Source organism: Empidonax traillii, unplaced genomic scaffold (genome assembly GCF_003031625.1).
Source record: "Empidonax traillii isolate 1590-97213 ecotype Southwest subspecies unplaced genomic scaffold, ASM303162v1 scaffold343:size799674, whole genome shotgun sequence".
Taxonomy (NCBI): domain Eukaryota; kingdom Metazoa; phylum Chordata; class Aves; order Passeriformes; family Tyrannidae; genus Empidonax; species Empidonax traillii.
The window spans coordinates 704,557-732,335 of record NW_020955536.1 but is presented as its reverse complement, the minus strand read 5'-3'; the positions used below and the strand labels follow the sequence as shown (position 1 = coordinate 732,335).

The 27,779-nt window shown below is 39.1% G+C and overlaps 1 protein-coding gene across 1 annotated transcript in view; it reads left to right on the top strand.

Annotated features, from left to right (window-relative positions):
* Positions 1-318: 318 nt before the first annotated feature.
* Positions 319-27,779, top strand: part of SORCS2 (sortilin related VPS10 domain containing receptor 2) — a 241,126-nt gene continuing 213,665 nt past the window's right edge. Inside the window, exons 1-3 of the mRNA XM_027892263.1 lie at positions 319-593; positions 1,859-1,958; positions 7,023-7,025. Coding sequence (XP_027748064.1) covers positions 319-593; positions 1,859-1,958; positions 7,023-7,025 — 378 coding nt within the window. The remainder of the gene's footprint in view (positions 594-1,858; positions 1,959-7,022; positions 7,026-27,779) is intronic.

Genomic DNA, 27,779 nt, shown 5'->3' with positions numbered 1-27,779 from the left:
TGCAGTTGTATGTATCAGATTTTTACATAATTATTTGTCAAAACTGAGTGGTAACGATTCCATTAACTTCTGTAATGCATTGCTGTATGTCTGCAGGTGAAGCAACACTGAGGGGTAAGGGGGAAACCAGATCAAATCCATTCAGAGATCACTATGAAATGGTTAAACTCTCAGCTTTGGGCTCTGAGTGTGTTCTGTGTGTGAGCAGTTGGGTTTTTTGACTGCTAGAGAAGGAAGAAAAACAAGGTAGACATAAACTCTTCTTTACTTGGTATCTCTTAGGACCTGATCCTGGCATATCATCCTCTGCCATCCACTATGCTTAGTGATGCCAAAGACACAGAAAGCTGCTCCATGACAGCAGCTGAAAGTTCTTGTCCCATGAGGAAAGCTGGATGTGTGAAAGCACAACAGACACCTCTGCCTTCGTACAACGTGCCCTTTGACTTAGGTGACATCATTGGTGTGACTGGGACACAGGTGGGCTGTCACGGCAGCCTCGTGCAGGCACCAGCCCCTCAGGGACTAATCTGCCTTGCATGCCTTGGAGGATACCTCAGGCAGTGGGCTACCTGTCAAGGTGTACACACTTGGTCAGGGATTTGGTTTGTCATTTTTCTCTCTCCTTGTATTCAGTCACGTTCCCACAAACTTCAGCAGTGACTCCCCTGGGCAAGGAGAGCCCACCTCAGAGTAATGAATGTGGTAGAATTGGGGCTTACAGGGCAGAAATCACTGCACAGGCAATCCTCAGTGTCACACTGGGAGGGACAGAGGTCTCCTCTTCCTTCTCTTGGACATGAGAGCTGTTGCATGTTCCCAGTTGTTTGAATTCTGCTGAGGTACTGGGCAGGTAGCTTCAGCCCTGTTTGTAAAGGAGATAGTCGAAAGAAAGGGCTATAGAGTGGGTGGAAGTCCTCACACCAGCTCTCTGCCCTAGGGAGTGCTTCTTGGTGAAGTGCCTTACACATATGAGCCCCTTTCCAAATGCAAAATGAATAACTTTAAATAGGAAAAAAGTGCATGATACAATTTGATCCTAAATAGAACAAGCAAGGTTTCATCCAAAGAGATTTAAATTCGAATGTGACTTCCTTTGAATTCCACCGACATTTTCTTATACTAACATTTTACTTGTCTGTTCTTTTTATAATGGACATTGGCAATACAAATAAGTAGCACTGATGCCATTTTTCACTGCAGATTTTTCAGGAGTATGAAACAAATTCATCAGAGTGCTCACATTTGAAATACTCATAGATGTGTGTGTGTGTGTGTGTGTGTGTGACATACTGATGGCCAAGCACCGACTTTGATTTTATTCCTTCAAAATTCAGTGATCCTCTAAAAAAAGAGCTGGAGGAGTAGATGGATACCTTTATCAAGTACTGATTCTGGTAGAGGTCCAATTTGAGTCTTCCAGATCTCAGGCCAGATTCTTCTCTTACGCAACAGCAAGCTCTGAAGTCAGCTCTTCTTTTTCTGCATAGCTGAGGAGGTGCTGTTAGTACTTGCCAATGAGCCTGTGCTCTTCATAGCTCTTTTTTCCCACTCTGTGGGTGGTGATGGAAAGGTGTACATTTTGGGCTTCTGTCACTGCACAGAAAAAAACCAAACCCTTGCACTGCACAGAACTGCAAAATACAGACAGAACTAGCCATGTTTCTTTCAAACCTAGAATAATATACTTAGTAGTGGCAGATTTCTTTAAGTAACTAATGAGCACTGAAAAGAACAAAGGGATTGCTTAGAAACACTGAAAATGGGTAGTTAGTGCCACAAAGTGGGACTTTTTTTGCAGAGTTTCGATGCTGAACCCTTTAGAAGAGAGCACTTACAGATGTTTGATTTCTTTCAGGTCTTCAGATTTTGGGACATTATACACAAAGTTGAATCTACAGCCTGGGATTGCCACTGTTATTGACAATTTCTACATTTGTCCCACCAACAAAAAAAAGGTATGTGGCAAAAAAATGTCTTTTTGTAGTGCAGATGAGATTCTGCAACTGTGTAAAGTGTGTTTTACAGGTTTCAAAATTTAGGGGAGTGGTTTTCACCTTGCAGATCACCTTAGGTGCATTTTTGACATATGGAAGGGAGATATTTATTTTACCTGAGTAATATAGAAAGAAAAAAGTGCCTTGATGATCACTGAAAACTTTTGAGGGCACTGACTCCTGATAGTCAAACTTTTGTGGAGTTTTCCATGGAAATGAAAAAGGAAATTCTGTCAATTTTCACACATCCCAGCAGATTCTGGGACTAACATTCAGCTTCTTCATCCTTTATGCATAAGGTTCTTTGCATGTTCCTTAATATAAAATACAGGGATTGGGCAGGCTGTCATTGAGAATCTTGTTTATCCTATGTAATACCTTTAATTAAAAAAAAAAAACAACAAACCAACCAAAAAAACAACAAAACCCTCTCCCTGAATCTCTTTCTTAAAAAATGTTCCTGCATCATTACCAAGCCAAACAGCCTTTCATGGAAGATTGAGTGGACTTTATAAGTGAGAGCAAAATTGACCCATTGAGTGTATTTAAAATGGATGTTATATTAGAAGCAACAGGAAGTGTGATTATGAGAAAAAAACCCACAATAACAACCCTTCTATGTTGGCAAAATGCCCCTGATTTAAACAGCAAGAATTGTGAAATATGATGTGAATAACACAAGCACAGTAGGTCTTCCATGAAATAAGGATTTTCTCTTGATAAGGGCCTATTAACTCCAGTGTTAATAGGAAGGACTGATTTCAGGCAGTGGCCACTGCTTGGAAGGACAATGTTAGTTGTATTTGTCTGTCTGTTTTGCTTAATCAAAAATCAGTGGAACTCAGTGAGACTGCCTGAATGATTAAGTACATATTTTATTTCTCTTGAAATTGTCACTGGAGTTTTTGTGCCTAAACTATGCTGTGTCTGAGCTCAGTGATATATTTTTAATCTGCTACAAAGCCAGAATTTTTTGTTTTGTTTCTTAAAGTGGAACTACCACCAAGCACAAAGTTTCTTCAGACTGTATATCTTAGACATACAAGCTACTGATGGTTTCAAGTTCAAAAGAATAAAACCAAAATCTTTACGCATCTCAGTTTCTTGAATAAAGACTAAAAGGATGAGCTGGATGAGAGCCCTGTGGAAGATTTTTACTGGCTCAAGTAGCTACAATATCAAAGCCTGCCCAAGAACAAGGGATCAGTGACAGTGTGGTTGTGCCAGTTGCCTGACAAAATAAACAGCAGTAAGATCATTGCTAAACTTCAAACCTGAAGGACACACCAGTGTTTACACTAAAACTCATGTTTAACCCTATCTTAGAAAAATCTATATTCTACTCAGTTTCACAAGTTGAACTTCCTAGTAATACAAACCCTGCTTAGTAAACTAGTATCATATTGAAATCCATCTGACAGAAAGTCCCTTCGATTCATTAGATGTGCTATTTTTATTCTGAGATTTGCTTCGCCAAAGATGTTGTTCAGTAGCATACAAACAACAAAAACAGCAGAGCAGAGAGGATTTCTAGGGCCTGTCAATTATGCCAGAGGGAGATATATTTATACATGCAAATATACATACATTCATGCATACATGGTACAAAAATGATGAAAACACAGGAGTTACTGCTTTAGCCGACAGCTTCAGGCTGGTCTTGGAGGTGTTGCAGTCACATAAGAAAGGTAAGAGGGAAGTCGTCATGCTGTAAGAGTTTTGTCAATTATAATGGGAAATTTAGGTACTAGGCAATTAATTAGGACACAAAGACAACAGCTGACCTCACCAAAGTTATTTAGAATGTTGGAAGAACATCCCTATCCTTTCATTTCAGCACAGTTGCACTGGGGTGGAATAGACTATTCAGAGTTCTGACTCCCTTTTCTAAGCCGTGCAGAAGTCTCAGGTTTTCACTCATTCCTGATGTTACCAGCCTTCAGATCATTATGGTGTGGGTTTTCTTCAACAGTTCACATCTTTTGAAATGTGCTGAAAAGAGGAACTGGGTTGCTGACTGTGCATACTGGAACTGAGCATGCACTTTAAATTTAAAGCATAAGTAATCCCGCTTAGCATTTAGGGACTGGGAATATGCATGAAAGCAAAGATAAGACATTGATGGGATTTTTTAATACTTTGCATGTTAAACATTGTTCTATGATTTCATTCCATTTACCCATTGTAGTCCTCATCTGAGGAAGAACTGATATTGCTCATTTAATGCTCATCATTTCCACCTCAAGGTCATCAGAGCATTAACCACACCTGATCTTAGCTCTGTGCAATATAGGTATCTGGTCAAACTCTCCTCCTCTAAATCAGAGGAGAAATGCAGGTACCTCCAGGCAGTTACTACTGTTAAAATCATAGTTCTTTGTCCTTATGAGAATAAGGTTGAATTGTCTTGTGAAGTTCCTGCAAGTGTCTTTGTAACTATTTTGGGTCTGAACAGAGTCTAACTGTGGCTTCCTACAAAGACATACAAGAGATGGGTCCTGGCAACTGAGTACCACACTGCCACTCTCTCACTTCATCTGTCAGTTCCCTCAGGACCTGGGGATGCATCTCATCAGGTCCCATGGACTTGTGTACCTTCAAGTTCCTTAGATGGTCTCAAACCCGATCTTCTCCTACCATGGCAAGTTCTTCGTTCTCCCAGTCCCCACCTTTGCCTTCTTTGACTTGGGTGGTGTGGCTGGAGCACTTGCCAGTGAGAAAATTAACTCCATCCTTGCTAAACCAACATAAGACGGGACATTTTTTGTTTGTTTGTTTGGGAGTGCAATTAAATTCAATATCTGCTAGATGACTCCAGTGTAGGTCTTGGATTGACATTATTCCTTCAGTTCCTATCTGCTGGTATAACAGCTCCTGGAGTTACCTACATGTCAGTCGACTTGTCTCCCTTCTGTGAGCTGCAGTTATATCATACAGAGCAGTGGACTTAAGAAGTGAACTTTATACAGCAAATGTGAAAGTGTATTGGAAGTTTTCAGTCCCCATCAATTACTCTATAGTTTGTTTTTTCTTAAGATGTATTGAAAAGAAAAAAAGGTGATCCTCATTATCTTCCCTACTCCACTGTTTAAGGTGTTGAAATTCAACAGAATTATAATGCGGTTGATGAAGAAGTACATGAGCAGATGCAAAAAGTACTACAGCATCCTTTTCACATAGTGCAGTATGGAAAAGGGATTGTATGAAAGGAAAAAAACTCCCAAAATTATAAGGTAAAATACAGGAATGGTGGGGGCTGTGAAGTAGCTGGAGGAAGTATGGAAATAATTTATAAAACTCACTAAATCCATGCAAAAAGTGGCACATTCCTTTTTTCTCTTATGCTTCTATGAAAAAACTGTGATGAGTACTGCTCATAGGTCTAAATAAAGAATCAGGAAGGAGTTGTATCAAAGTCATGGCTAGACAATCTTTTGACAGTTAAGCTAAATTCATTCAGTCTGTACCTTTTTCTGGCTGAAAGCAGCAGAACTCTGATGAAGAAATTGTGTTGCTGCGGTTACCACGGGACTCAAGCTATAAACCCCAGTTTTGACAAGAAATGATGACAGATCTCTGAGGATAGAGCTGTAGAGGGCTTTGTGTATTGCTCTGAATGGGCCTTTCTGGTGAAATCATGGGATGGACTTGTGAACTGTGGCTCTATTATTTGTGATTCAGAGCTGGATTGCAGTCAGTCAGCTGCACAAGTAGAAAACATTTTCACCTACCTGCAAATGACCACGGAGAATCCCCCTAAATGCTATGAAACAATGGAGTAATAGGCAAGGTAACACTGTAATTAGTTCACACTTCCTAAGGATGCAATAATTTATGCTTTGCATTCTCTCTGGTTTTAGTGTAATATAGACCTGCAACTAAAGATACTGAAGCTGTTATATGGTTTTGGAAAGTCGTAGAGTAATGAAGGTGAGTTCTGTGTAAGCTGTCTGATGCTGACTTCTCCTTTTGAAGCACTTTTTAATATGGTATGCCAGTACCATAGAATGGTGCAGGAATCCCGTAATGTACCGTGTGGGGGAAATAATTTGATTTATATTCTCTGTTTTCCAAAACAATATTGTAATTGTGATTTAGAAGTGATGCACATGGTTTGTGGAGTATGGGATAATGACTTCCCTAGTGTCAGTCTGGAGTCAGATGAACAAAGTAAATTCTTTCTACTTAAAAAAAAAAAAGTTAGCAGAATTCAGTTTCACTAAACTAAAGTATGAACAAAATATTTAATTTTTTTTTTTAGGGCATATATGCTGTTGGATGTGGATGCAGAAATTACATATTTGCCATAATTCTGTTTATATAATGTTGCTGAGGAGAAGTTGAATGAACATAATGATTTTTTTTCCCTCACATTCAGTGCATATTTTCATTTTAATTCATGCTAGTGCAACTGGTGCATCCATCCTTCCATTTATATGCCTTTGAGAAACAGGTAGCTGAGCAGTTTATATTCAGGCTCCTCATATTAAGAGAAAATAGATGTTGATTTTGCTTACACCAACTTATTAGTTAAATGGTTTGAACACTTGCATTTCAAAGCTGTCACAATAACCAATGGCTGCATGTTTTTCCAAACTAAAAGGCAAGATGACAAACGTGCTTAGGTGTTTACAAACAATGCAGAGCACTTGAGATAGTATTAAGGATATAGGCTATCTTAAGCAGTATTTTAACTCCTGATAATTTAAAATAGTATGAATTACACATCACAGAAGGGTATTTGCCACAGCTATAAAAGCATTTCCCGAGATGCAACTGGCTTGAGCAATGTTTGTAAGCACTTACAGGTAAATGCAGTCCTACATCATTTTGACGTTTGTCTTTTAGAGCAGAACAATTGGTAGTGGAAGTTGTCAAAATGCAGTATGACTACATTTACTTGTAAAGAGTAATTCTACTGAAGTATCAGTTTCCTTAGAGACCATTCCAGAACATCTGCCAACATAGAGAGCAGAATTATCTCACACCTTTATTAGCAGCAAACTAAGGAATATTCCTTTTGAGAAGGTGAGTAGTTACTTTAGGAAGGTTTCCCTGTGAAATTACGGAATATGTGTGTTGTGTTCTCTACCATGATGTGTTCTTTCCTTATAAGCAGTGTCACCATTCAGTTTTATTCTTGTGATGCACCACCAGAGCACTAATGTGATCTGACTACATCATTTTGCTTGAGAATTCTGTATAGGCCTGTTCAGTTTGTCTTCAGAATTTCCAAATACTACCAGAAGTATGCCCAGGAATCAGTTTCTTTTTTTTGCCCACCCATACTTTGCTAGTAGGTAGATTGCTGTGAGAGGCAGTCTTGGGCAGTTGGATTTTATTCACACACAGCTGATGAGCAGTTGCCTGGTTGACAACCAGGAAGCTTGATAGAAATGCAAGTGGAACTCAATAGGTTAAAACAGTCAGAGCTTTCAATGAGCTGCTAACTGGAGTCACTGTCCCCAGCAGAGGTTCATCCAGCACCACCAAAACCATAACATGCAGGGGGAGGATTTGATGGATGCTGTTTGATGGGGTGTGAGTATGAATACGTGAAAAAAGTAGGGTAAAGCTTTGAGAAACAGAGAATGGAACAATTGAAAATTAAAACCATGAATGGAACAATCACTAGGAATCTGGCTATTAGAGAAGTATTTGAGCTATTTACTGGATAAATGGAGGCTAGGAACTACAGCTTTCCAGTTGGACTGATTTCTGCTATGGTTGAGAGACCAGGGCTTTTTCACCCTTTGCATGTAAAGGGAACTGCATAAAAAATGTGTAACTCCTATGTAATTTTTGTATTGTAACTCTATGTAACTCTTCCAATAAGTCAAAGGTAGTAGCAGTGTTAGTTATATATATATATATATTGAGTATAACCTCCCTCTTAACCAGTAGACTATGAATTTTTCTACATAATGTGACAGAGAAGGGTTTGGTTTGGTTTCCAGAATGTTACAAACATTTTCTAAGCATATCTCCATCCTGTTCTTGTATATGCAGAGCTAGAAAGGAGTCCCCAGCTTTCATTGATCAGATACATCTTCATCTTTGAACACTTTTCTGCACGATGCCTGCTAAAATATTGAACCACGCAGTCTGAAGCTGCCTCTAAAACTTTTTGTCTCTCTTTGAACCTAGAAATATTCTATAGTCTATCACCTGAAGTACACTGTGATTAAAAGCTGCACTTCATTAAAAAAAGGAAAGAAAACAACCCACAAAAAAAAAAAAAAACAAGCCAACAAACCTGACTAACATTACAAGTGACAGCCATGAGAAGTGTGTGGGTTTGCCGTAGTATGTAGGATAACTGCTCAAGGTAGAGGGTGTGTGGGCTGAATGGCTGCACACTTGAACAGACATTCTGTGTTATTATTCTATCCTGACATTCATCTGATGCTTGGAGATCTCAATTAAAGTTTTTGTGATTGACCTTCCATGGTGATTTTGTAGCCTAATGTGCAACTTTCTCATTCTTTTGTGCTCAGGCATACAATTACTCTAAGGAAAAATAGACCTGTCTTTACTGCATGCTTATTATAGATGTTTTTGTTCTGTTTTTATGAATTTCCTGTCTAAAACTCATTAGTCATAAAAGCAGACCAACAACTACCAAAAAGCCATAATGTTAAATTAAGTTTACTGTAGTGAAGCCAAAAATAAAATTACTAGTTGGTGGGAGTACAACATAAAAAAGATTTATGTGAAAATGGAAAAGACCTCTGAGCAAGCGTTAAGAGACCACTGTGCATATGATTCTGCACTTGAGAGACATCCATTTCCCTCCCAGTAATTCTGGGACAAGAAGGAATCCAAGCATCGTATTTTCAGCAAGGTTTTATTTCCTATTATGATGAGCAGGGGTCATTGCTTGGAGAAATAGGAATAGTCAATCAAGAGCACATAGCAGAAAGCATGTCTGAAGCTGCCCTCAGTGTGCTGCTGAGGGACTGGGTGGTCAGAGAAATCTTAAGTGGAACGCTCAGTGTTCTACACCAGAGGGGTATAAAGCTCTGGGATTTTGATTTACTATGTCTGAAAATAAGGGTAATTTTGCAAAATTTGGACCAGACTGTCATTTCAAAGTGCATTATTTTAAATATTTAAAGTTTAAAATCTTATACCCAATTTTAAATCTGAGTCATATGCCAGAGAAAATTGGAGGGTGTGTGGATTTGCTGTGCAGGACATAAGTAAGTTGCGTGTTTCCCTTGTCCAGCCTCTCCACGTGCTCATTGGCCTGAAAGTACTCCTGAAATCCTTAAGATATCAACTGAGGGGAAAACCAAACTCAGCTAATCAACCAGAATTGTCTGTGCTAGGTCTCCAGACCTGAGCAAGACCTGAACAAGGCTTTCCTCCAGCATGGCTGAGAATTTCTTGTGTCCTATCAAGAGCTACAACAGCCTTCTGATCAGTATTTATGAGGATCATGCACACCTTTTTTTTTAAGGCTATACATTCTCATGAGAATATTACCCAGCCTGCAATATGGAACTTGCAGAATTAAGTATGAGAAAGAGGCAAATCATAATACATGGAATAGTGTCTAAACGAGAAGGTGTCCATGTGAAGAGTGAATAGCAAGTCACTGAATCTGCGAGAATTCTGTCGCACATAAAACCAGAAAGGAAGACGTGGTTGCATTAGCAAAGCTGAATCTTTGCAAAAGGAATGAGGAGAAAAGAGAGAAAAGCTCGTTGTAAAGAGGAAGTGGTAAAGGATTAGTAACAAGCATCTTATGGTACTCAATGAGTATGAATTGTATGCCCAGTATGCTTGGATGAAATGGGTACAGGTAAGACTACAGAACAGGGTCAGGTTTCTGCTGAACTGGCATATGCAAAATGAGGGTTTTCTGTGATTAATGTAGACTGTTTATATTAATTACAATTTTCTTGTGTGTTGAGATTACTTTTGTCTAATTATTTACTGAACATCACAATGTGCCTAGAGGCTCTATCAAGGTTCTGTGTTGCAGAAGGGAGGAAACTGGGAACTCTTTCATCTTAACTCAGTCTAACCACAAGAACAGTAAACCCATGGGTCCATGTTAAGGAGGTTATGTGAAAACTCCTAAACAGTATTTGAAGAAAGATCAGTAATACCATTCAGGAGGTCTGCAAGGACAATATACATTAGGCATATTCCCAGACAGCCCAAAAATAATGGCACAGTGTGTTTGAAACATATTCATCATGCTGGCTGATGGATCTTCTGCATCTCCTGGAGACCTGTGTGTTTCCTTCTCATTTCCCCAGTGATGGAATGGCAGCATGAGTCACAGCTTCCACGCTTCATGCTATGCTGGCATTTTCCAATCTACTGATGTGTCAAATGCTCCTTCTCTTCACTATAGCAGTTCGACTTCCCTTCACTTGTGCTGACCACACACCCTCCTCTGGCTCTCTCAGCAGCAGACACGCAGCAGGATTTTTTTTCCCCAGAGCTGGCATGGAATCACAGTGGAAATGAGCAGGGTTTAAATTGTTGCCATGGCCATTTTGCAGGGCTGGCAGCGTGCTCGCCCCACTGAGGATCCCCGGGGCTGCTGCCCCCTGCCCTGCCAGGAGTAAAACTGGTGCTTAAACCAGTCAACTGCTGCAGTCAGGCTGTCGTGGCACAAGCTTTTATACAGGACTTCTAAACTAATGTGGAAGTTCAGTATTCCATTGATTTTGTTTATTTCACTCTCTTTGTGGCATTTACTAGAGGGGATGAATGTAACTTTGTTTACCTGTTTCTAATTCTGAAACGAACCTTGATTCTCAGTAGCCAAGACCACCTGCCGCAGCAGCAAACCTCTACTGAAAAACCAGGACCTGTGTGACAAATGTATTTTAATTGTACCCTTCTAATGCAGTTTGCACCCATGTATTTGAACACAGTCAGCAAAAATTCATGAAAAGATATAACAGGATTTTTTTTTCTTTTTTTTTTTACACAGTATGTGTTTCTGTCAGGCAGAGAAAGATTCTTTCTCCTGGAAACTGGAATCTCTTACATTTAGCTAAGTTCACCTCTGAAGCTACTTGATAGTGGCCTCTCTGGGGCTTGTTCTAGAGACAGATTTTTTCCATCTGTGGGAGTAATGCACTAGGTTGTTGTCCCTTCATAGCAGAAGATTGCTATCAATGGAATGGTGGATTCTCCCTAATATTGTTAGTTTGGTTTTGAGAAGGGATCTTTTACCAGCTTGTTTTGGTTTGTGTCTAACTACTATTTCTCTTCTTAACCTTTTTATCATGATTTTTCACAACCTTTCATCACTTCTTTCTGTCCTTCCATCTCCTAATCTCTTTTCAACGCTCTCTTTCTGCTTTTCTTTCTTCAGTTTCTGAGCATTACTTCTTCCTATACCTCAAAGGTAGATTCTGGACCAAATTAAAACTTTTTATTTAATTTTAATTACTGAAGTAAAGTATTTTTTAGAAGAATGTAGCTAGTTGTCTCTGTAACTATTAAAAAAATCACAATATTCTTGGGATAATAATAAATCTGCTGACACGTCTCTAACACATTCATAAAACAAATCCTTTCAACAGTGGTGGTAGGATGATTCAATCAGGGACCTGATGATTCAGCCAGGAGACCTGACTTCAGTTTCCATGACCTTGCACAATCCTGAGCCTCCCATTGCCTCACACCTTGTAATATCATTTGTCTTGTGCAAAAGCACTGTGACAAGGCATGATTTGACAGCCTACCTTACAAGGTAAGGTTTTGCAAAAGGTACAGAATTAGTCTGGTTTAGTGTCCTAGTTTAGAAACTTGAGATGGCAATACTGAAGTCTGTATATGATCCTACATACCTATGATCCCTAAATAGGTGCTAAGTGTTTTTATGAACCCATTTCAAGAGGAATGCACATTTTTTCTATCAGATCTCTGCAGTGCTGAACAGCATTTTAAGATTTGCAGCATGCTGAATATAATTGTTATAAATGTGTTCATATGTTCTTCAAGATTGTTTAGCGTTTAACAGTTGTGGCTGGTTCAGTACATAGATAATAATTTGAATATGATGGTACTACTTCTATTCTCACTTAAATGACGAAAGTAAGCTCCTTGTCCCAAGTGGAACAGGATTATTTTTTGCTGCAATTGCTGGGTCTACAATTTAGATTTACAAACTTATTCTTAGTCCTCTAAAAAATATTAGCAGTCTGGCCATTGAAATGGCTTTCAGATTTGACTTTAAAATGCTCTCATTCTTTTCTAGAAGACACTAAGTCTGTGCAAGGAGGTGTGCTGGAATGGTCTGGTGGTGGAAGTGCGTCAGGTAGCACTGAGGGATTGTGGAGCATTTATTTTGTAAAGCTTGGTGCCAAAACTGGACAACTGCTAGGTGCATAAAAAGCTTTGCTTTCAGTGTAACTATGACTACAGGAATCAGCCTGGGATCCATGGGAATAAGCAAACTTCTCATATCAATTTAAGATATTAAATGTACTGGAGTAGTTTTTTAGTCCTAATATATGTCCTGTTTCATTCAGTGATACCTAGGAACTGATTTTTTTACATATTTCATCACTTTGAGTGCTTTTACAGTTTGTTTGGGATGCTGTGCCAGCAGGCATAAACCAGTGGGGTTTGGCTAAAAGTTCCAGCCTGTCCATGAGAATAATAGTTTCTCACACTTGGTTCTTTCTGTGGGCTCCAGGAAAGACAATTCTCTTACCTGCTGCAACTGAAGATTTCAGAAATGCTTCTCTTCTCTTCAAGGTGCTGCAGCACAGGAACAGCAGGGCCTCTGTTTTTTACATATTTGCTCTGGAGAGCTCAGGGATACAGGGTTTCTGCTGGGCTTTGGGATTGCGAAGCCCAAAGGCTCCTCAGAAACTCTCACATCTCATATTATCACAAGGTCCAACTGTAACTTTTCACTTCACTTAGGGTGACAAAATCTGTAAAACTGTCCTTTCTGGACTAAAATGCCATTCAGGAGGTACTAATTATCCGTTCCAGTACTGTTGGTATATTGGAAGACCATATTAAAACCACTTGTGAGTTACACTCTGCCATAAGATCTCAAAATTTTATATGCATATAGCTGATTTGGTGTCTCCTGTTAACAGCTTTGGGAATTCTGGGGAAGTTATAAGATTTCCCTTTTACAGATGTGGAAACAGAATTGTATAAATTACTTGCATGGGAAAGAAATGAGAGAAATGTAATAATATGCCACACATATAAGTCAGTGTCCCGGCTTGAAGCACAAAAGTAATCTTTTGTCTCTCAACAAAATAATAGATTAATTAAATAAAACACATTGTTACTGTTTTGGGCTAGTGGAAGGTCTATCTATACTGTAAATATCAGCAGTCAAATATATGAAAGTGTATTTTGGAAAAAAAAAAACAACTACAAAACATAAAAAGCCAGAATAGCTAATATTTCCAGAATGAAGGACTGAAATTTAGGAAGTATTTTCAAGGGTAAGATCGTAATTAGGTTTAAACAAAGACTAAGTAGATTTTTACACTTTTTCTGTCATTGTTTTGGAAGATTAAATAGGTTAATATACAGAAATTAATAAAATATTCATCAATATCTCTACTAAGACTAAAGACATGACTTCTGAGCCAAATTTCTTAACTTTGTAGAAAGCTTATCTGTGAAGATAATTGAAGTTTTAAAGCTTTTATGAAGTGTTAAAGGCAATTTGAACTACATCTTTAAAAAGTTATACTCAGAAATTAAAAAGGGAGTTGAATTTTAGATACTTGGTTGGAAAACATTGGCCCTGTGTTTCTGCACAATTCATAGAATTCACTTTTCATTAACACTTGCCTACTATAAACCAGTTACCATGTAAAGCATGGCTGTAGTAAGATAACATCAGAACTTTTATCAATACTCTGAAAAATTCTGAAAAAATAAAAATAAAAAGATTGGAAAAGTTTTGATGGAACCAGGATAAGGAAAATTAATGAGATTGAGTGAAATATTTTGCTTAGCTGTGATCCTCGTAAATGTAGTATTCTAAAGGAATTCCAAAGTTTGCTTATGAAAATAATAAATACTCCTAATTAGAATTAGTATTTGGCTTCAGAAACTAGTCAAAATTAAAGTGCACATTGAAAACATTGCATTTGCCACATCAGCATTTTCTGACCAAAATTTATTTTTTTCTGAAAGTGCCCTGACATTTTCATAGCACATAAAGTGCCAGAATCTTATACATTTTTCACTCTGATAGCTGGTAAATTTTTGACTTCCATAATATTTATAACTGTGAGTTTAACTCAAAGTTATAAGATATTCTGCTCTACCTATGTATTTCTCAAATTCTTTGATTTATTAGTAAAGGGATTATCCTCTTCCTGCCTTTTTTTTTTTTTTTTTTTTTTTTTTTTTTTTTTTTTTTTTTTTTTTTTTTTTTTTTTTTTTTTTTTTTTTTTTTTTAATTAAGATATTAAGAGGTAAATTCATTAGGCTGATGCTCACAGTCTACAGGTGACAGTGCTGTGTTTTTCTATTTTCTTGTGTTCAGTGGTCCGTGATTTAGGTAATTGTCAGTTATTTATCTCTTTTGAACATTTAGATAGCACACTGGATTTTGTTTGTGGTGCTTTTTGGCCCTCTCTTGTCTGCTCTCTTTGACTGAAGAAGCTACTGCAGCTTCTCAGTGGCTGAGGTTGGACACTTTGCTGTTCCTTAACACTACTCTGTCTCCTCCTATGGCATATAAGCCATGTTCTGAAATGTAAGCCAAATATCACTCAAAAAAACAAAACAAAAAAGCCACAAAAAACCCCTCCAAAAAACCCAACAGCACAGAAAGGCTAAATCTCTAAATGCTCATGGTAGCAAATAAGTTTATTTAAAATCAGCAAGTGATGCAGTGGCAGAATGCTGAAGTCCCCCTTTCTGCCTTCTCTGCAGATCAGTTTAAAAGCTACAGCTAACAAAATTATCCCCAAAGAACACTGTGGTTGTAAACTGGCAGTGGCATCTACTGTGGCTTTTACCAAAAATCTCCACAAAATGTCTATTATCAAGGCAGTAGCCATTTCAGTAGATCTTAGAAAAAGGAAGAATAACATAAGGATGAACAATAAATTTTCAGTTTACTTTTTAATTCAGTTAAATATATGTTGATGGTTGCACAGTAAGATGCTATTGTACTTTTCCCCTGAAGAGTTTGAGTTTCCAGCGTATTTTCATTTCTTAAGGAACCATAAAAACCAGGAGGAAACCTCCAATTTAGGCTTGCTGTTTTAGTATATTATATGGTAATCAGAGGTACCCCAGCTTGATGACCTTTCATCTAGGGCTGTTGTTTAGCAGTATACAGTGCTGCAAGCTGGCCTTTCCTGTGTTTTGAGTATTGATTTTCAAGATAGAGAGAACTGCAATAATAACCTGGGGAGGTCTGACATCACTGGGACCTGGTTTTCTTTTATTCCATGTGGCTGTAGTGAGTTTATGGGAGCAGTGGGCTGCTAGAAATGGCATATCTCTCCCCACTTTGCTTGTTTGAAAGCTCCAAAAATGTGTTTCAATAGTGTCTCTTCCTCCAGCTTTCTTTTCCACCTTTTTTCCACTCCATTCCTCTTTTTCTCCTCCCACCCTTCCAGTTGCAGATTGGCCTGGAGGGGGCTTTTCCTGGCACCCTCACTCCAGGAGAAGCAGCAGCATTAAGCTCACCCTGTATTGCTGGGCAGCCTTGCTCTAGCACTGGCAGTGACTGCAGCACTGGAAGCTGAGGGAGTTGTACATTAGATGAAAAATTGCATATCAGGTAGAATTTTGGTCAAAAATCATCTCAATCTGGTGCTCTGCTTTCGTAATGTGTTATTTCTTTCCTTTGGACAAAGAACTGTACTGGCATTATTTTGTCCAAATCTCTTTGTAAACTCACTTCTTCACTTTCTAGAGCTTCAGGATATGAATCCCCAGTTCATACAGGAGGTACCGTAAAATCACAGAGTAATTTATATCGGATTATCAAGTCCAGCCATAAGCCTAAGAGTGCCAATGCCACCGCTGGACCATGTCCCTAAGTGCCAGGGACACAAGTCCCTCATGCAGGGGTCACAAGGGCAGGACTTGGCACTTTCATCTTGTTGAGCCTCATCCTATTGATCCAGCCTGTCCAGATCGATCTCTAGAGGCTTCCCGCCCTCACCAGCAGAACAACACTCCTGCCCAACTTGGTGTCATCTGCCAGTTTACTGAAAGGGCGCTGTTTTGCCAAGAATGGTTGGGCCAGATGATTCTTGAGGTCCCTTCCAACGTGGTATTCTATAATGCTATGGTCCCCTCATCCAGATCACTGATGAAGGTAGTAATGATCTGGATGAGGGGATTGAGTGCACTGTGGTGATGGATGGCTTCCAAATACAGTAAGTGTGGTGGTGGTTGCTGTGAGACTAGTGGTATGTGAAGAACCCATAATTCAGATGAAATGCTCTCCATGCCAAGGGAACAACAGTACAAGGAGTCGTAGTGCCACATGGGGTTGAGCTGGTGACTGATGTCAGTACTCCAGATTTCTAAAAGGAATGTCACCAGATGTCCTTGTAATCTTAGATATGTTACTCAGTCTTAAAAAGTCTATGTAAATGGTGCTGTCTTTTGGGAATGAGGTTACTTACTGAGCATTTCAGAATACAGTATATTGTCAATATTTGTCCATCACGTTTAATGGTGTGTATGCAATATTTATAGTCTTTCCATAAGGATTGCTGTTGGGAATAGCAGAGTCACAACTGATTACCTCAGCTGTTGCTTACAAAAGCCAGTTGAATTACCACAGCTTGGTTGGAATAATCTAGCCCTGTGTTAGAAGTATATTACCCAGTAAACACAATGCAGTTGATGCCTGTTTGCAGAGACCTCACTCATTTCAAAAGTCTCATGAGACAAAATAATTTGTTTCTGTGGCTGAATTGCTGAACGAAAGAGAAGCCATTTATTATCTGAAGTAACAGGACAGCATATGTTTCACTGCAGTGTGGCTGGCAGTCTAGAGCCTTGAAAAATATGCTCTTGTCTTCAGGGAAGCATAGACATCAACTTCGTGCATCTCAGGAGGTGTTAAAACAACATCTGATGAGTCAAGTTGCAATCAAATGAGCCTTACTAGGGAAGAGCAAGCAACGTAGTCAAGGTTTTGACAACTGCCATTTTACCTTTGCCTTTTTTAATCAGAGAAAATCTACTGTGATTTCTCATGAGTTTTCTCAAGCTTTACAATAAAGAAAGGTGCCCTGAGCTGTTCTCTCTCTCTCTCTCCCAACCATCTTGAAATTTAAACCTCGAAAGTGAAAACAAAAAGTTAAAGTACAGTTTGTATTTTACCTTCTATTCTCTTACCTATTAAAAATTTCTGACTTTGTCACCTAAGATTTCCTGAGTTACCAGTGGAACCTGTCTTTATTCTGGAAAAATAAATTGCCAATTTTCATTTTGATAATTTTCTGGAACACTGTGACTACCCAAAAAATATCCTGAACAGTTAATTCTGCAGATGTATGTAGTCCTAAATTTGTTTGCATTCAGATATGCTGTTCCATCTGTCTTCATGATTATAATAAACCTATTAGTTGTAACACTTTGGGCAGTTTAAAGTTTGTACTTTCTGGTAGAATACTTCAGTGATGCTCACATTTTTAGTACCCTCACACTAAGTAAAACAGGAGGAGATGGTAATCATGAAAGGCTTTTTATGCTCAGCAACTTGCAAACAATTTGAAAAATAGTCAGTCCTTGTACTAGATAAAGATGAAAGGTCTGTGAAAAGGTTTTCAAAGTGCATATGTTTCTAGAAGGTCAAGTAATTTCATCGCCAGTGCTAGGCACAGATGAGGAACTTCATTTGCTGGTGATGAAAGCAGCCCCAATAGAAGAGATAAGAGTCAAATGTGTGGAGAGATTACGTACTTTGGTTGGAGCTGTTATGCTGAGTAAAAGGTGCAGAGCAAAGGAGTTTCACAGCAGAGCCTGAAGTACTGATTCTTCTCTGAAAGTACAGGGAAAGAGAAACCATGTTCTGCCCAGATTTGTCTGGCTGAGGTTGGAAGCAGAGGTTGGTTCAACAACACCTAAATATGGATTGTTCACTCAAAGGGTCTCAGCTGGGACCACGACACAGAAATTAACAGGGAAGTCCATGACCATATCAAAGGCTCAGACTGCTCTGATCTTCTGGAGTAATGAACATCTTCATTGCTTGGACATGTCCACCTCGTCCTATTGCAAACCAATCAGTCCCTTCCATGGTGCTGTGCAATATTCTTGCACATCCCCTTAGAAGCAATTGCAGCAAAAGGAGAGATAAGTTGGAGACCTGATCTTCTTTACACTTGACTTGTTCTCAGTCAAAACGGATGCACTTGGTTTCCTGCACCATCTATTTTGCTGAACAGGCTGTAAGCAAAAGGGGAGAGATGCCTTGGGTGTGAGGTCTCTCATTTCTGTTTATTTTTCACCTCGGAATTCTTCTTTCCTCATAGAAGTCATATTTATAATGCAAATTAGGAAGGATTTAAGGAAATCCTTTCATCTTCTCTCTTCTTGCCATGGTGGGGAATTATGACCAAAAGAAACAGTGACCTTCTCCTTAATCAGAAATAATATGGAAAATGAATTCAATCTTATTTCAGTACGTGTAGGACAAAACTGCTTATTTGTGGTGTACCTATTACATCACAGGGAAATTGCTACATTAGGGTGGCTAATAATTGCCTTACTGAGGGATCTCCTGTTTTGTTAGCATACCTCCTGTTGTTGCATGCTCATTGCAAGGTAAAAGAGTGATGACACTGCATTCTGTTGACATATTCATATCAATACTTGATCACTGCTCTCAGAAGCAGTGGTTTGACTGGTTCATGGGTGACAGTAATTAGTAGGTAAGACAGCATAGAGAAATCTTTTAAATATTTTTACCTTTTTTTTAATTTTTTTTTTTAATATTTGGTTTCTCCATGGCTCTGAGCAACATGGAAGAGCATCACAGGCAGTGTATTCCCCTCAGTTCTGTTAGCTCAGCTGACCTAAAGAGTTCAGTAAAGAGCTGAATACCCAAATATGTAAATTAGGTGGATTTACTCTTGAGGATGTAAGTGAAGGGGCATTTTATCAAAATATTCTACCAAACTGCCGCTACGTTTGCTTGTGTCACTTCATTCACACATCATCATCCTTCTTGGAGCATAAACCTTTGGTCTGCCATGAGAACAGTGAGTGCTGAAAATAATTTCTTAATTGTTCTATGCACTATAAATATCTTTATTATCAGATTATATCCTAATGACACAAATTATAGCTGGATATGTATGATATTCAATATAAATATGATAAGACGTTTCACTACAGCTCATCCTTGATTAAGAATTTATTTTACTCTCCTCTTAACTAGGATTGACTGGATCACAGGCCATTTCATTTAAGAGGCTGTATGTGAGAGCTTTGTTGATTTTTAATTTTCCTCCATTGATTTTCAGCATCCAGAGAGCACTTGTTCTCTAATGGCTCTCTGTGTTGGTGTTTGCTTGCAAATTGAAGAAAAAGATAAATGGCTTTCCAGGTAATACCTCTCCAAGGGCTTCCACTTGAGGGCTGGTGGCTGTTAGCAGAGCTGCATTATGTGTAGAAAAGTTCTGTGCTCACACGAAAACATTCTTGAGCTTCTTAAGTGTGGTAACATTGTTTTAAATCTGGTGTGACAACAATCTCTACCTGATTTATAAATCTTTGCAAGGAATAGTCCATTTGTCCACGTTTTTCTACGGGAGTGAAGGACTCTGCACTTTTCTTCATAAGAGTTCAAATGTGTTCCTTGCGCATGTTTTTTCACAGTTGATTTTTCAGTAAAAGAAGGGGAGAAGAGCTGCTGGTATTTGATTACTTTTTAACTAGTATTTGTAGTAAAATGAAGTGCTAAGGTTGAAAGTTTTGGCCTTCCTATTGGAAAACAGTATTTTTGAAAGGGATATGAATTTAATTTTGTAATCTTTGCTTGCTTAAGAATGTTAAGGTCATCTATACTATAAATTTCTATATTTCAGGAGGGCTTGTCCGCTGCTGCTGTGATACATTGCTACACTGTGTAATCGTGTTGTGTCTTATAACCACTGGCAATGAAAGAGTCCTGCTTAGCGCCCCTTGCCCATTGCCTCCTCAGAGCAGGCTTTACCGTGTAGAAAAGACATATCCTTACTCTAGGCTTGAGTTAGAAGACCATGGAAAAAGAAGTGTGAAGCCCTTGGAGCTCCAGGGAGATGATCCCCTGGATTGTGAGCCTCATCTTCCAGAAATGCTGGGCAGCAGTTCTTCTCATCACCTTCTCTGTAAATGATTGCTATTCATTGCCTCAGACAGCCCTGTTTTGGTATCAAGTGGCTTTTTGCAGCATGTCCACATAGACTGCAGTATGTATTTTCATACACTCAAATTTTAAAATTGGGTTAATAACAAATTTTTAAGAGAGTTAAGTTTTTAAACGTATACTGCTTATATGGCATCCGTGTCTTTTCTGTATTAGGGTTTCAGCTTTTCAAGTGTCCAGTAAGAATCAGTGAGAATTTGGCTTAAGGGACCTGTGGTACATTTTTGTTACTCTGTGTTTCTCATGCCCCTTATTGAGCTTAGTTCAAGCAGCTTCAGCAAAGATCTAGAGTAAGATTCATATTCAAATGCCCGGATCAGGACTGAATCAGCTTAACAAGCTACTCCATTGGCATATAGGTCTAAGAAATCAAAGACTCAGTCTGAAATGAGAAAAAGTTAAAAATCCTGGGCTCCTTTCTCTGCTCTGCTGCTGTGTCATTTTTGTGTCTCCAAGATGGGTTAGAACAGCCTTAGCAGTACCCTTGCCCTGCAGAGTTCAGCATTGGACAGAGTTTCATCAAATCCGAAGAAAAAAATTCTTGATTTCAGATTGGTTTCTGAGTTCTGCTGCAGCAGAAGTTTGAACTGTTCGTGTTTGGCACTAAGCATGCTATTGACTTCAGTGCATAAGGTTAAGCATTTGCACAATTGCATTTGGGAACTGGGGAATAAAATGGAATACACAAAATGTAGTCTGTTGACAGAGGAGTGGGACGGTAACCTCTCCGTATCTTAATTTATTAATGAGAAGAGTAGCTTTTTTTTTTTTTTTCCCCCCAAGCAAATGAAGTCACTGTTTGGTAACAAAATGCAATTTATCCAAAGCCTTCCCTTAGCTCTTTTTTAAAAGTAATAAATTGGTGATGGCTGTGTGTGCCACAGGGCACACAGAAATCTGTTGCTGGAGGCTTTGTTTCAAGCTTGGGAGGCTTTTTCTTCTCAGTAGTCAAGCGTATTACATCAGATGTGCTTTTGTTTTGTTTCTTCAATGCAGCTTTCAGGGTGACCTCTGCTGAGATTAAAAGGACTAAAACCACAGTGGTTTCTCCTGAAGCAACATCTTCAGCAGCAATGGGCAGTTCATCACTCTGAATGACACAGTCCCAAAAAGAACACAGACCAGACCAGAGCAGACCTGGCAGAACTATTGTTTTTCTCTGTCCCTCCTGCATTGCTTGTGAATCAGAACGATGTTAAATCTTGAAATATGGTAGTCTATGTAATGAGCATAGAAATGATTGAGAAAAAACATTGGTTTATGTTTTTCTTGAGGAATTTAAGTGTGTCATAATGTTGTTATATTCCTGGTCAGCGGTTCATTGTAGACTCTCCTGAAAGAGCTTGAAATTTGGGCTGTATCTTCACTTCATGGCTCAGTGCTGTTTAAAATCAGGCAAATGTAGTGTGAAAGGGTTTGAAATTCTGCCAACTGTAGGAGCTGGCTTTAAGCTACTGTTATGGGAAACATGACCAAAACAGGGAATATATCTGGGTTTAGACCATGCAGAAGTGACGCAGCTGCTCTGTAGTCATAGGAGGGATATGGATGTAGCTGTCCCAGGGCCTTTTTTCCCGGTGAGTTTAAATATGGGTTTAGTCCAGACAGAGTTCCAGAGAAGGATCTTCTCCCTCTCCCCTAAAAAAGGAGAGCAGCAGGTTTTACTCAAAGGAGCTCCTCTCACAAAGATATATCCCCTAAATAACTGAGAGGTGAAGACCCAAGTGTTGTTAAACGGTGTGAGTCCTGGTCTTCTTCTGTCTGGCTTGGATGAGGCTGGCTGCTCTGCTCATGCTCTAGGATCTTGGTATGGATCCAGCAGTTTTTGGTGAGAGTGTAGGGTGGTGCGTGTTTAGCTTCTGTGTAGCTGTGAATGGCTAATTTGAAAGTCAGGGAGTTGAGAAATGAGACTTCCATTCTCTTGTGGAAGTGGCAAATAATAGCGAAGGTGACTCTCTGTGTTTACTTTCACTGCAGTAGAAGGTAGCAGATTTTGTAAGTGATATTAGACCATTTCACAATCCATAAATCAATCCACGTTCTTTGAAATGGGATGTGGGGTGTATGCATGTTTATCAGCAATGAATGCCCTAGAGTATTTCATGGTAAACAGGTAAGGCTACTGTCAGGGAATAGTCCTGGAATAAAACTGAAATGAATAAAATTGTGAATATTTTTCATAATACTTGTTTTTAATAAGATGCCTAACAAGGGAGTTGAGGGAGGGCACTGGAGTGGTTTGAAGCTGAAAATCAAGCATTTTTATGGAAATAGACTCATTAAAGCTGCCTGTTATGGAAGGGCAACAGTTTTTCTATGAACATGATATTTATTCAATAATAGAAATATGTTTCTCAAGAAATATACTGTCAGATTGCTTTGGTTTTGGTTATGTAATTCATAAATACCATTTATAAATAGACTAGATACCTTGCCCCAGAAAGACTTGAACATATTTGCCTGCTTTTTACTGATCTGTTAATGTAACCAACCTTCAAAAAGAAGGTTTATTTTATTCCCTTTGGGTAAATTACTAATGTGAATCAGTAAGTAGATATGTGGTTCTGCACCACAGCATGCATTGTCTGATGTCGATGAGCCAGACTAAGGTTGGTTTAAGTTCTTTGCATTATTCAAAATACATTAGATGAACTAGTAACTTATTTTACAATGAATTTATAAATATTTTTAAAAAGGAATTTTTTTAACCTTGAAACTTGTCCTAAACAGTAGACCTTGTTATTGCCTTTGACAGTCTTGGCTTAAAGAAGTCTGTGCAATTTATTCCAGCTTCAATGCTCAATGTCTGAGTGCAGCGTGGGGCAGCTGCTCCCTGTGGGATGGGGAGCTGAGAGCTGAGGGCAATCCTGGGGCCAGTGGGGCTGGGACAGAGGTTGCCAGGTACATCATGGGGATGAGGTTACAGTCAAGGGTGCTGGCCTTGACTGTGGCTTCCCCACAGGGTGTTTGGGAGCCTCTTCCTCCTTCCCACCCCAAAACTTTTCACAAGTATTTTCAACACAAGTTAGCTGTTCTGCTAATCTCATCAATCAGCCCCCACGCTGGTCTGCATGAGCAGGAGGCTGGAATGGAGACCTCCTGAGGTCTGTTGGGCCTCTGTGGTGACTGAGTGCCACACACATTCAGAATTCAGTTTCATGGTTCTTCCAGTTAGAGGTTATGGTTTAATTAATGTGTTTTTATTTTACATGTCCAGTTGTTTAACTTAAATTCAAAACTGCTTGGGACTCTTTTTCATATAAGACAAGGTGTTTTTGTCGGCCCCTTTATGTATACAATCTGGGTTTGTATGGTAGAGACACCATGAGAAAGGAAAATGCTGTGAAGCATGAAATATAAATCCTTGAAATAGATCCTCTGAGTCTTGAAGTCACCAGTTTCTCACTGCTCACTTTACAGAAATGTGTTGGTTCAATCCTCCAGTTGGCCACAGTCCCCATTTTAAACATTTATTTATAATTTCCTTGACATCCTTTCACTTTTTTAAGTATCTGAACTAGACCTTTCAAGATTGTAGCATTTCCTTCCCCCACTTCCTCTGATGGGACAAAAGATTGTTCCTGTCATGCCCCCAGAGCCCGAGTGAGACAAGAATCAGTGCCTTATTAGGCTGAGAGCATTCTGAACTCTCCAGGGATGGAAGGCTGTGCTGTTGTAAGCAAGATGACCCAAGTTCACCTGTTTTGGTTGCATTATGTATGTTGATATTGGTTATTTGTCACTTGGCTGACTTGTTACTTAACAAGCCTCCTGTTTTGAGGTCTAGTGGCACACTGGAGACCACTTGAACCTGAGAGACACTGGTGATCTATTGTGCAGGAGTTAAGGGTGTCTGGAGCTGTGGTTTGCAATTCAGTGAAAGCTGATCAGTTCCTGTGGCAGATGCCATTAGTTACGGCTTCCCTTTAAACAAAAGGTTTGCAAGCTCCTTTTGTATCAAGTTCACTGGTAAAAGAGAAAGACATAGTGTGCACATGGACTATTTACCCCCTGCACAGCCATCCACTCTTCTGCAGATTTTTTCTTTATCTATACATTGCATAATTTGCTGTTTATTGATGGATTTTTTTCACCTCTTCCATCTAATTTTGTTTAGAATATGTCTATGTGGGTAAGCTGGTTTACACTTTTCACTTCAGGTTGTTCCTTCAAAGACATCAAAGCATGCTACAAATTTGTCTAACCCATGGCAACCATGCCAATTTTTCATGGAAAAAGAGACAGAGAAAGGTAGAGACCCTAGAGGTGGGTCATGCTTTGTGTGTGACAGCATCAGGGATTGCTTGCAGAATGCTGCTTGCCTGCCAGCTAATAGCCTGTGTTCTCAACCTGCAGTTTCTTAGACATATCCTCAGTGTTAGTGTGAGAGCTGCTGTGTGTTTGGCTGTGATGGTAGAATTGGATAGGACTTTTTTCTTCTTTTTTTTGGTAAAGTCTTTTTAAAGCAGGCAAGCTGTGAGACTCTGCAGCATACCTATAGACAAAGTATATCCCCAAAGTATAGGACATTTGGGGACCCCTTTCAGCTCTCCCCATAAACACTAGAGCATCTGTGGATGAACTCCGTGTTGGCATTTTCATCAGGTTTCTGAAGAGGCAACATTGCTGGCTCGATCAATGAAACTCAGATTTACTGATTACACAATTCTCTTTTCCCGAGACAAACAGCAAGTTAGTAATTGCTCAGTGTACTTTATTTTCTAGCAGCTACATCCAACCACACCTGTCAGTCTGCACGCGTCACAGGAAAGCATTCAGACCGCTTCAGATCTCGTTCTTCTCCCACACTGTTGTGGGTTGGTGGACTGTCTTCAGCAGAAAGGGAGAAGGATGGTTTTTAGGAGCTGAGCCTTTCAATGCAGTCTTCAAAGCAGTGACCATAATGTGAAACAAACAGTTTGAGATTTTCGAAGAGTAGATTGTTACAGTTGAATGCACTACTTTTAAAAAAGAGATAGAACGTCTCAATGTAGCATATTAATACTGCAAATAAATTACAAATGAAGTTTTTTAGTACACATTTAAGTATGTTCAACTGACCTACTGTCACTGATTTTAGTTTTACTTCTGAATATAGATAGAATTTTTCTTGTTTCTAAGACTCTGCTTGGAACTGTGAGTCCCGTTATGTGTTGTTACCTCTGCAACTGTACACCTGCTCTTTTCCTGTACCTTGACAGACAAGGCAGTCTTAAGTTTTGGGAGTCTGAAGTCTCCAGTGCATGTTAAAACTCTGGGCTCAGTGTAAGTGTTGGGCCTCTTGAGCAAAGTATATGCCAGTCAAGAAAATCCTCGGTAGTTAATCAAGCCTATCTGGATATCTGCAAACCACTGTGTTCCATGTTAATGGGCAAGTCTCTCAAAATGCCCTTTTCTCCCTGGTTTGGTAAAGCAGCTATTTTCCTCTTTGAAAATGCAGGTCTTGTTGGAAAATAACTTGCTAAATAACACAAAGTAGTTAGATGAGACCTACCATTCCTGTAATCACATTTTCCCCAGAATTGCTCTTGCTTTTTAGTAATCTATTTACTGCTGTAAGAATGCTGCAATTACTGGACTAAGGCATACTTACTGAAGGATTTTCTAAGTAGCTCTGTTAGAGGTATGTAATTCTTTAATTTAGCTGCCTGCTAAAGAATTACAGCCATTCCCTCCCTGTTTCCTTTTTTTCCTGGAACACAGATTCTCTGTTGACACGAACAGACAAAATTTCATTGAAAACAACACTCAATTTTGAGCCCTCTTTTTCTATGCCTTCTTCTGCACTTTAGGTGGTACAGCTGCAAGAAACTCTTCTTATCAGCTTGCATATTTTTTTTTTTTTTTTGGTAAATGTAATGGCCTGACCATCCCTCTTGCAAGCCTGATATCGATGGAAAAATCCATGAAAGAAGAAGGGAAGGATTCAATGAGGCTGAACAGATGGAATTGCCTTCTCTTTGGGTCCTATGGGTTTTTTTTTTTTAAAGTAATTTTGATACTCTGAGGCTTGAGTCTCTGCAGCCCTGAAACCTGCTTACTGACTTCTAAAACTGTGTGGAGAAGATTCAAGCACACAACTACAGTGACAATGCAAAATGGAGGCAGCAGAGAAAGGGGATTAGTTTTACACAGCAAGCAGAAAGGATTTGAGAAACCTAATATGAGGGTTAATAAATATACTCAAGGGTAGGAACAGCCTGAGTTTCCTAATGAGTATTTTATTGTATTTCAGGCAACCGTTTCACCAAAATTATCATCTTTGTTTTCTTTGAAATAAGACTGACCTGCAGCTGAACTGTGCTGAGACACAGTTTTAACAGAATTATACCAGCTGCTAATAGTTAAAAAGAGTCAGAGCTGATGTAAATTGATGCAATTACGTTGTGTTCAGGAGAGGTCTGTTGCTCACATCAACCTGAGGGTTTGGTGTTTGGGGCTTTTCTGAGGCTGATGTGCAGCATGTGACTGCTATTTTCCCCAAGTGCTATGCTGTTTTGCTTACTGTGAGATGAGGAAAATATTTAGATTTAGCCTCAGAGATTCCTTGCTTGGACTTTGAAGAGACCTTTGGCCAACTCTAACGCTTCCCAGCTCTTGAAGATCGCAGCATGCCAACATTTTCCTGGCTGGGAGTGCATCAGCTGATCACAGCGACGGAACCTCCCTAAGGTAGGCATAAATACATGTGAGATGTTATCTCACTGCATAGCGCAAAAGTGCTTGAAAGGGGGTCCCATTTTCAATGAGAAAATGTGTTGTAAGGTGGTATTGGAATATTTACATGTGAGCAGTATCTACACTGTGGCCAATGGTTTGCAGGTGGGTGGAAATAAGGGGATTGGTTGGCTCATCTTTTCCAAGTTGTCTGCTCCTTAGGAAAGCTATATCTAAATCTTTCTCCTTTAGACAGATTCATCTCTAGGAGTTGTTTGGTTGTTTTTTAATATCAGATAAACCTTTTAATTAATAGCTTAATCTCTTGTAGTTCTCTTGTAGTGCTCTTAATTTATAGAATTACTAGGAGATGGGTGCTAAGTCCAGAGAAACCTGAAAAAAATGCTAAGCTGTTTTTGTCCAAAGATGTATTTTTCAGTATCTGTTTGCAGGAATGCAGTGTCTGTGATTAGCTGAGGTTTTTCTTGTGTAATTTTGACACCATGAAGTAGCATCTCTATGATATAGGTGTTAATTTATCATCCCTTGTTTACTCCTATATGTAAAACTAAAAGTCTTCAAAACAAGAAAAGGTAAATAAGTATATGATAAAGACATTTTGAACATCTTGACTTTTTTTGTTATCTAAACTGAGACATTTTAAGATGATTACTGCTTGCTATTTTCTGAAATAGGGATTGTCTCCAAGTGGATGTGCTGCAATGAGATATCAAATCCACTGTGTCTTTGCTCCCTAGACAACCTCTTACAGCTAG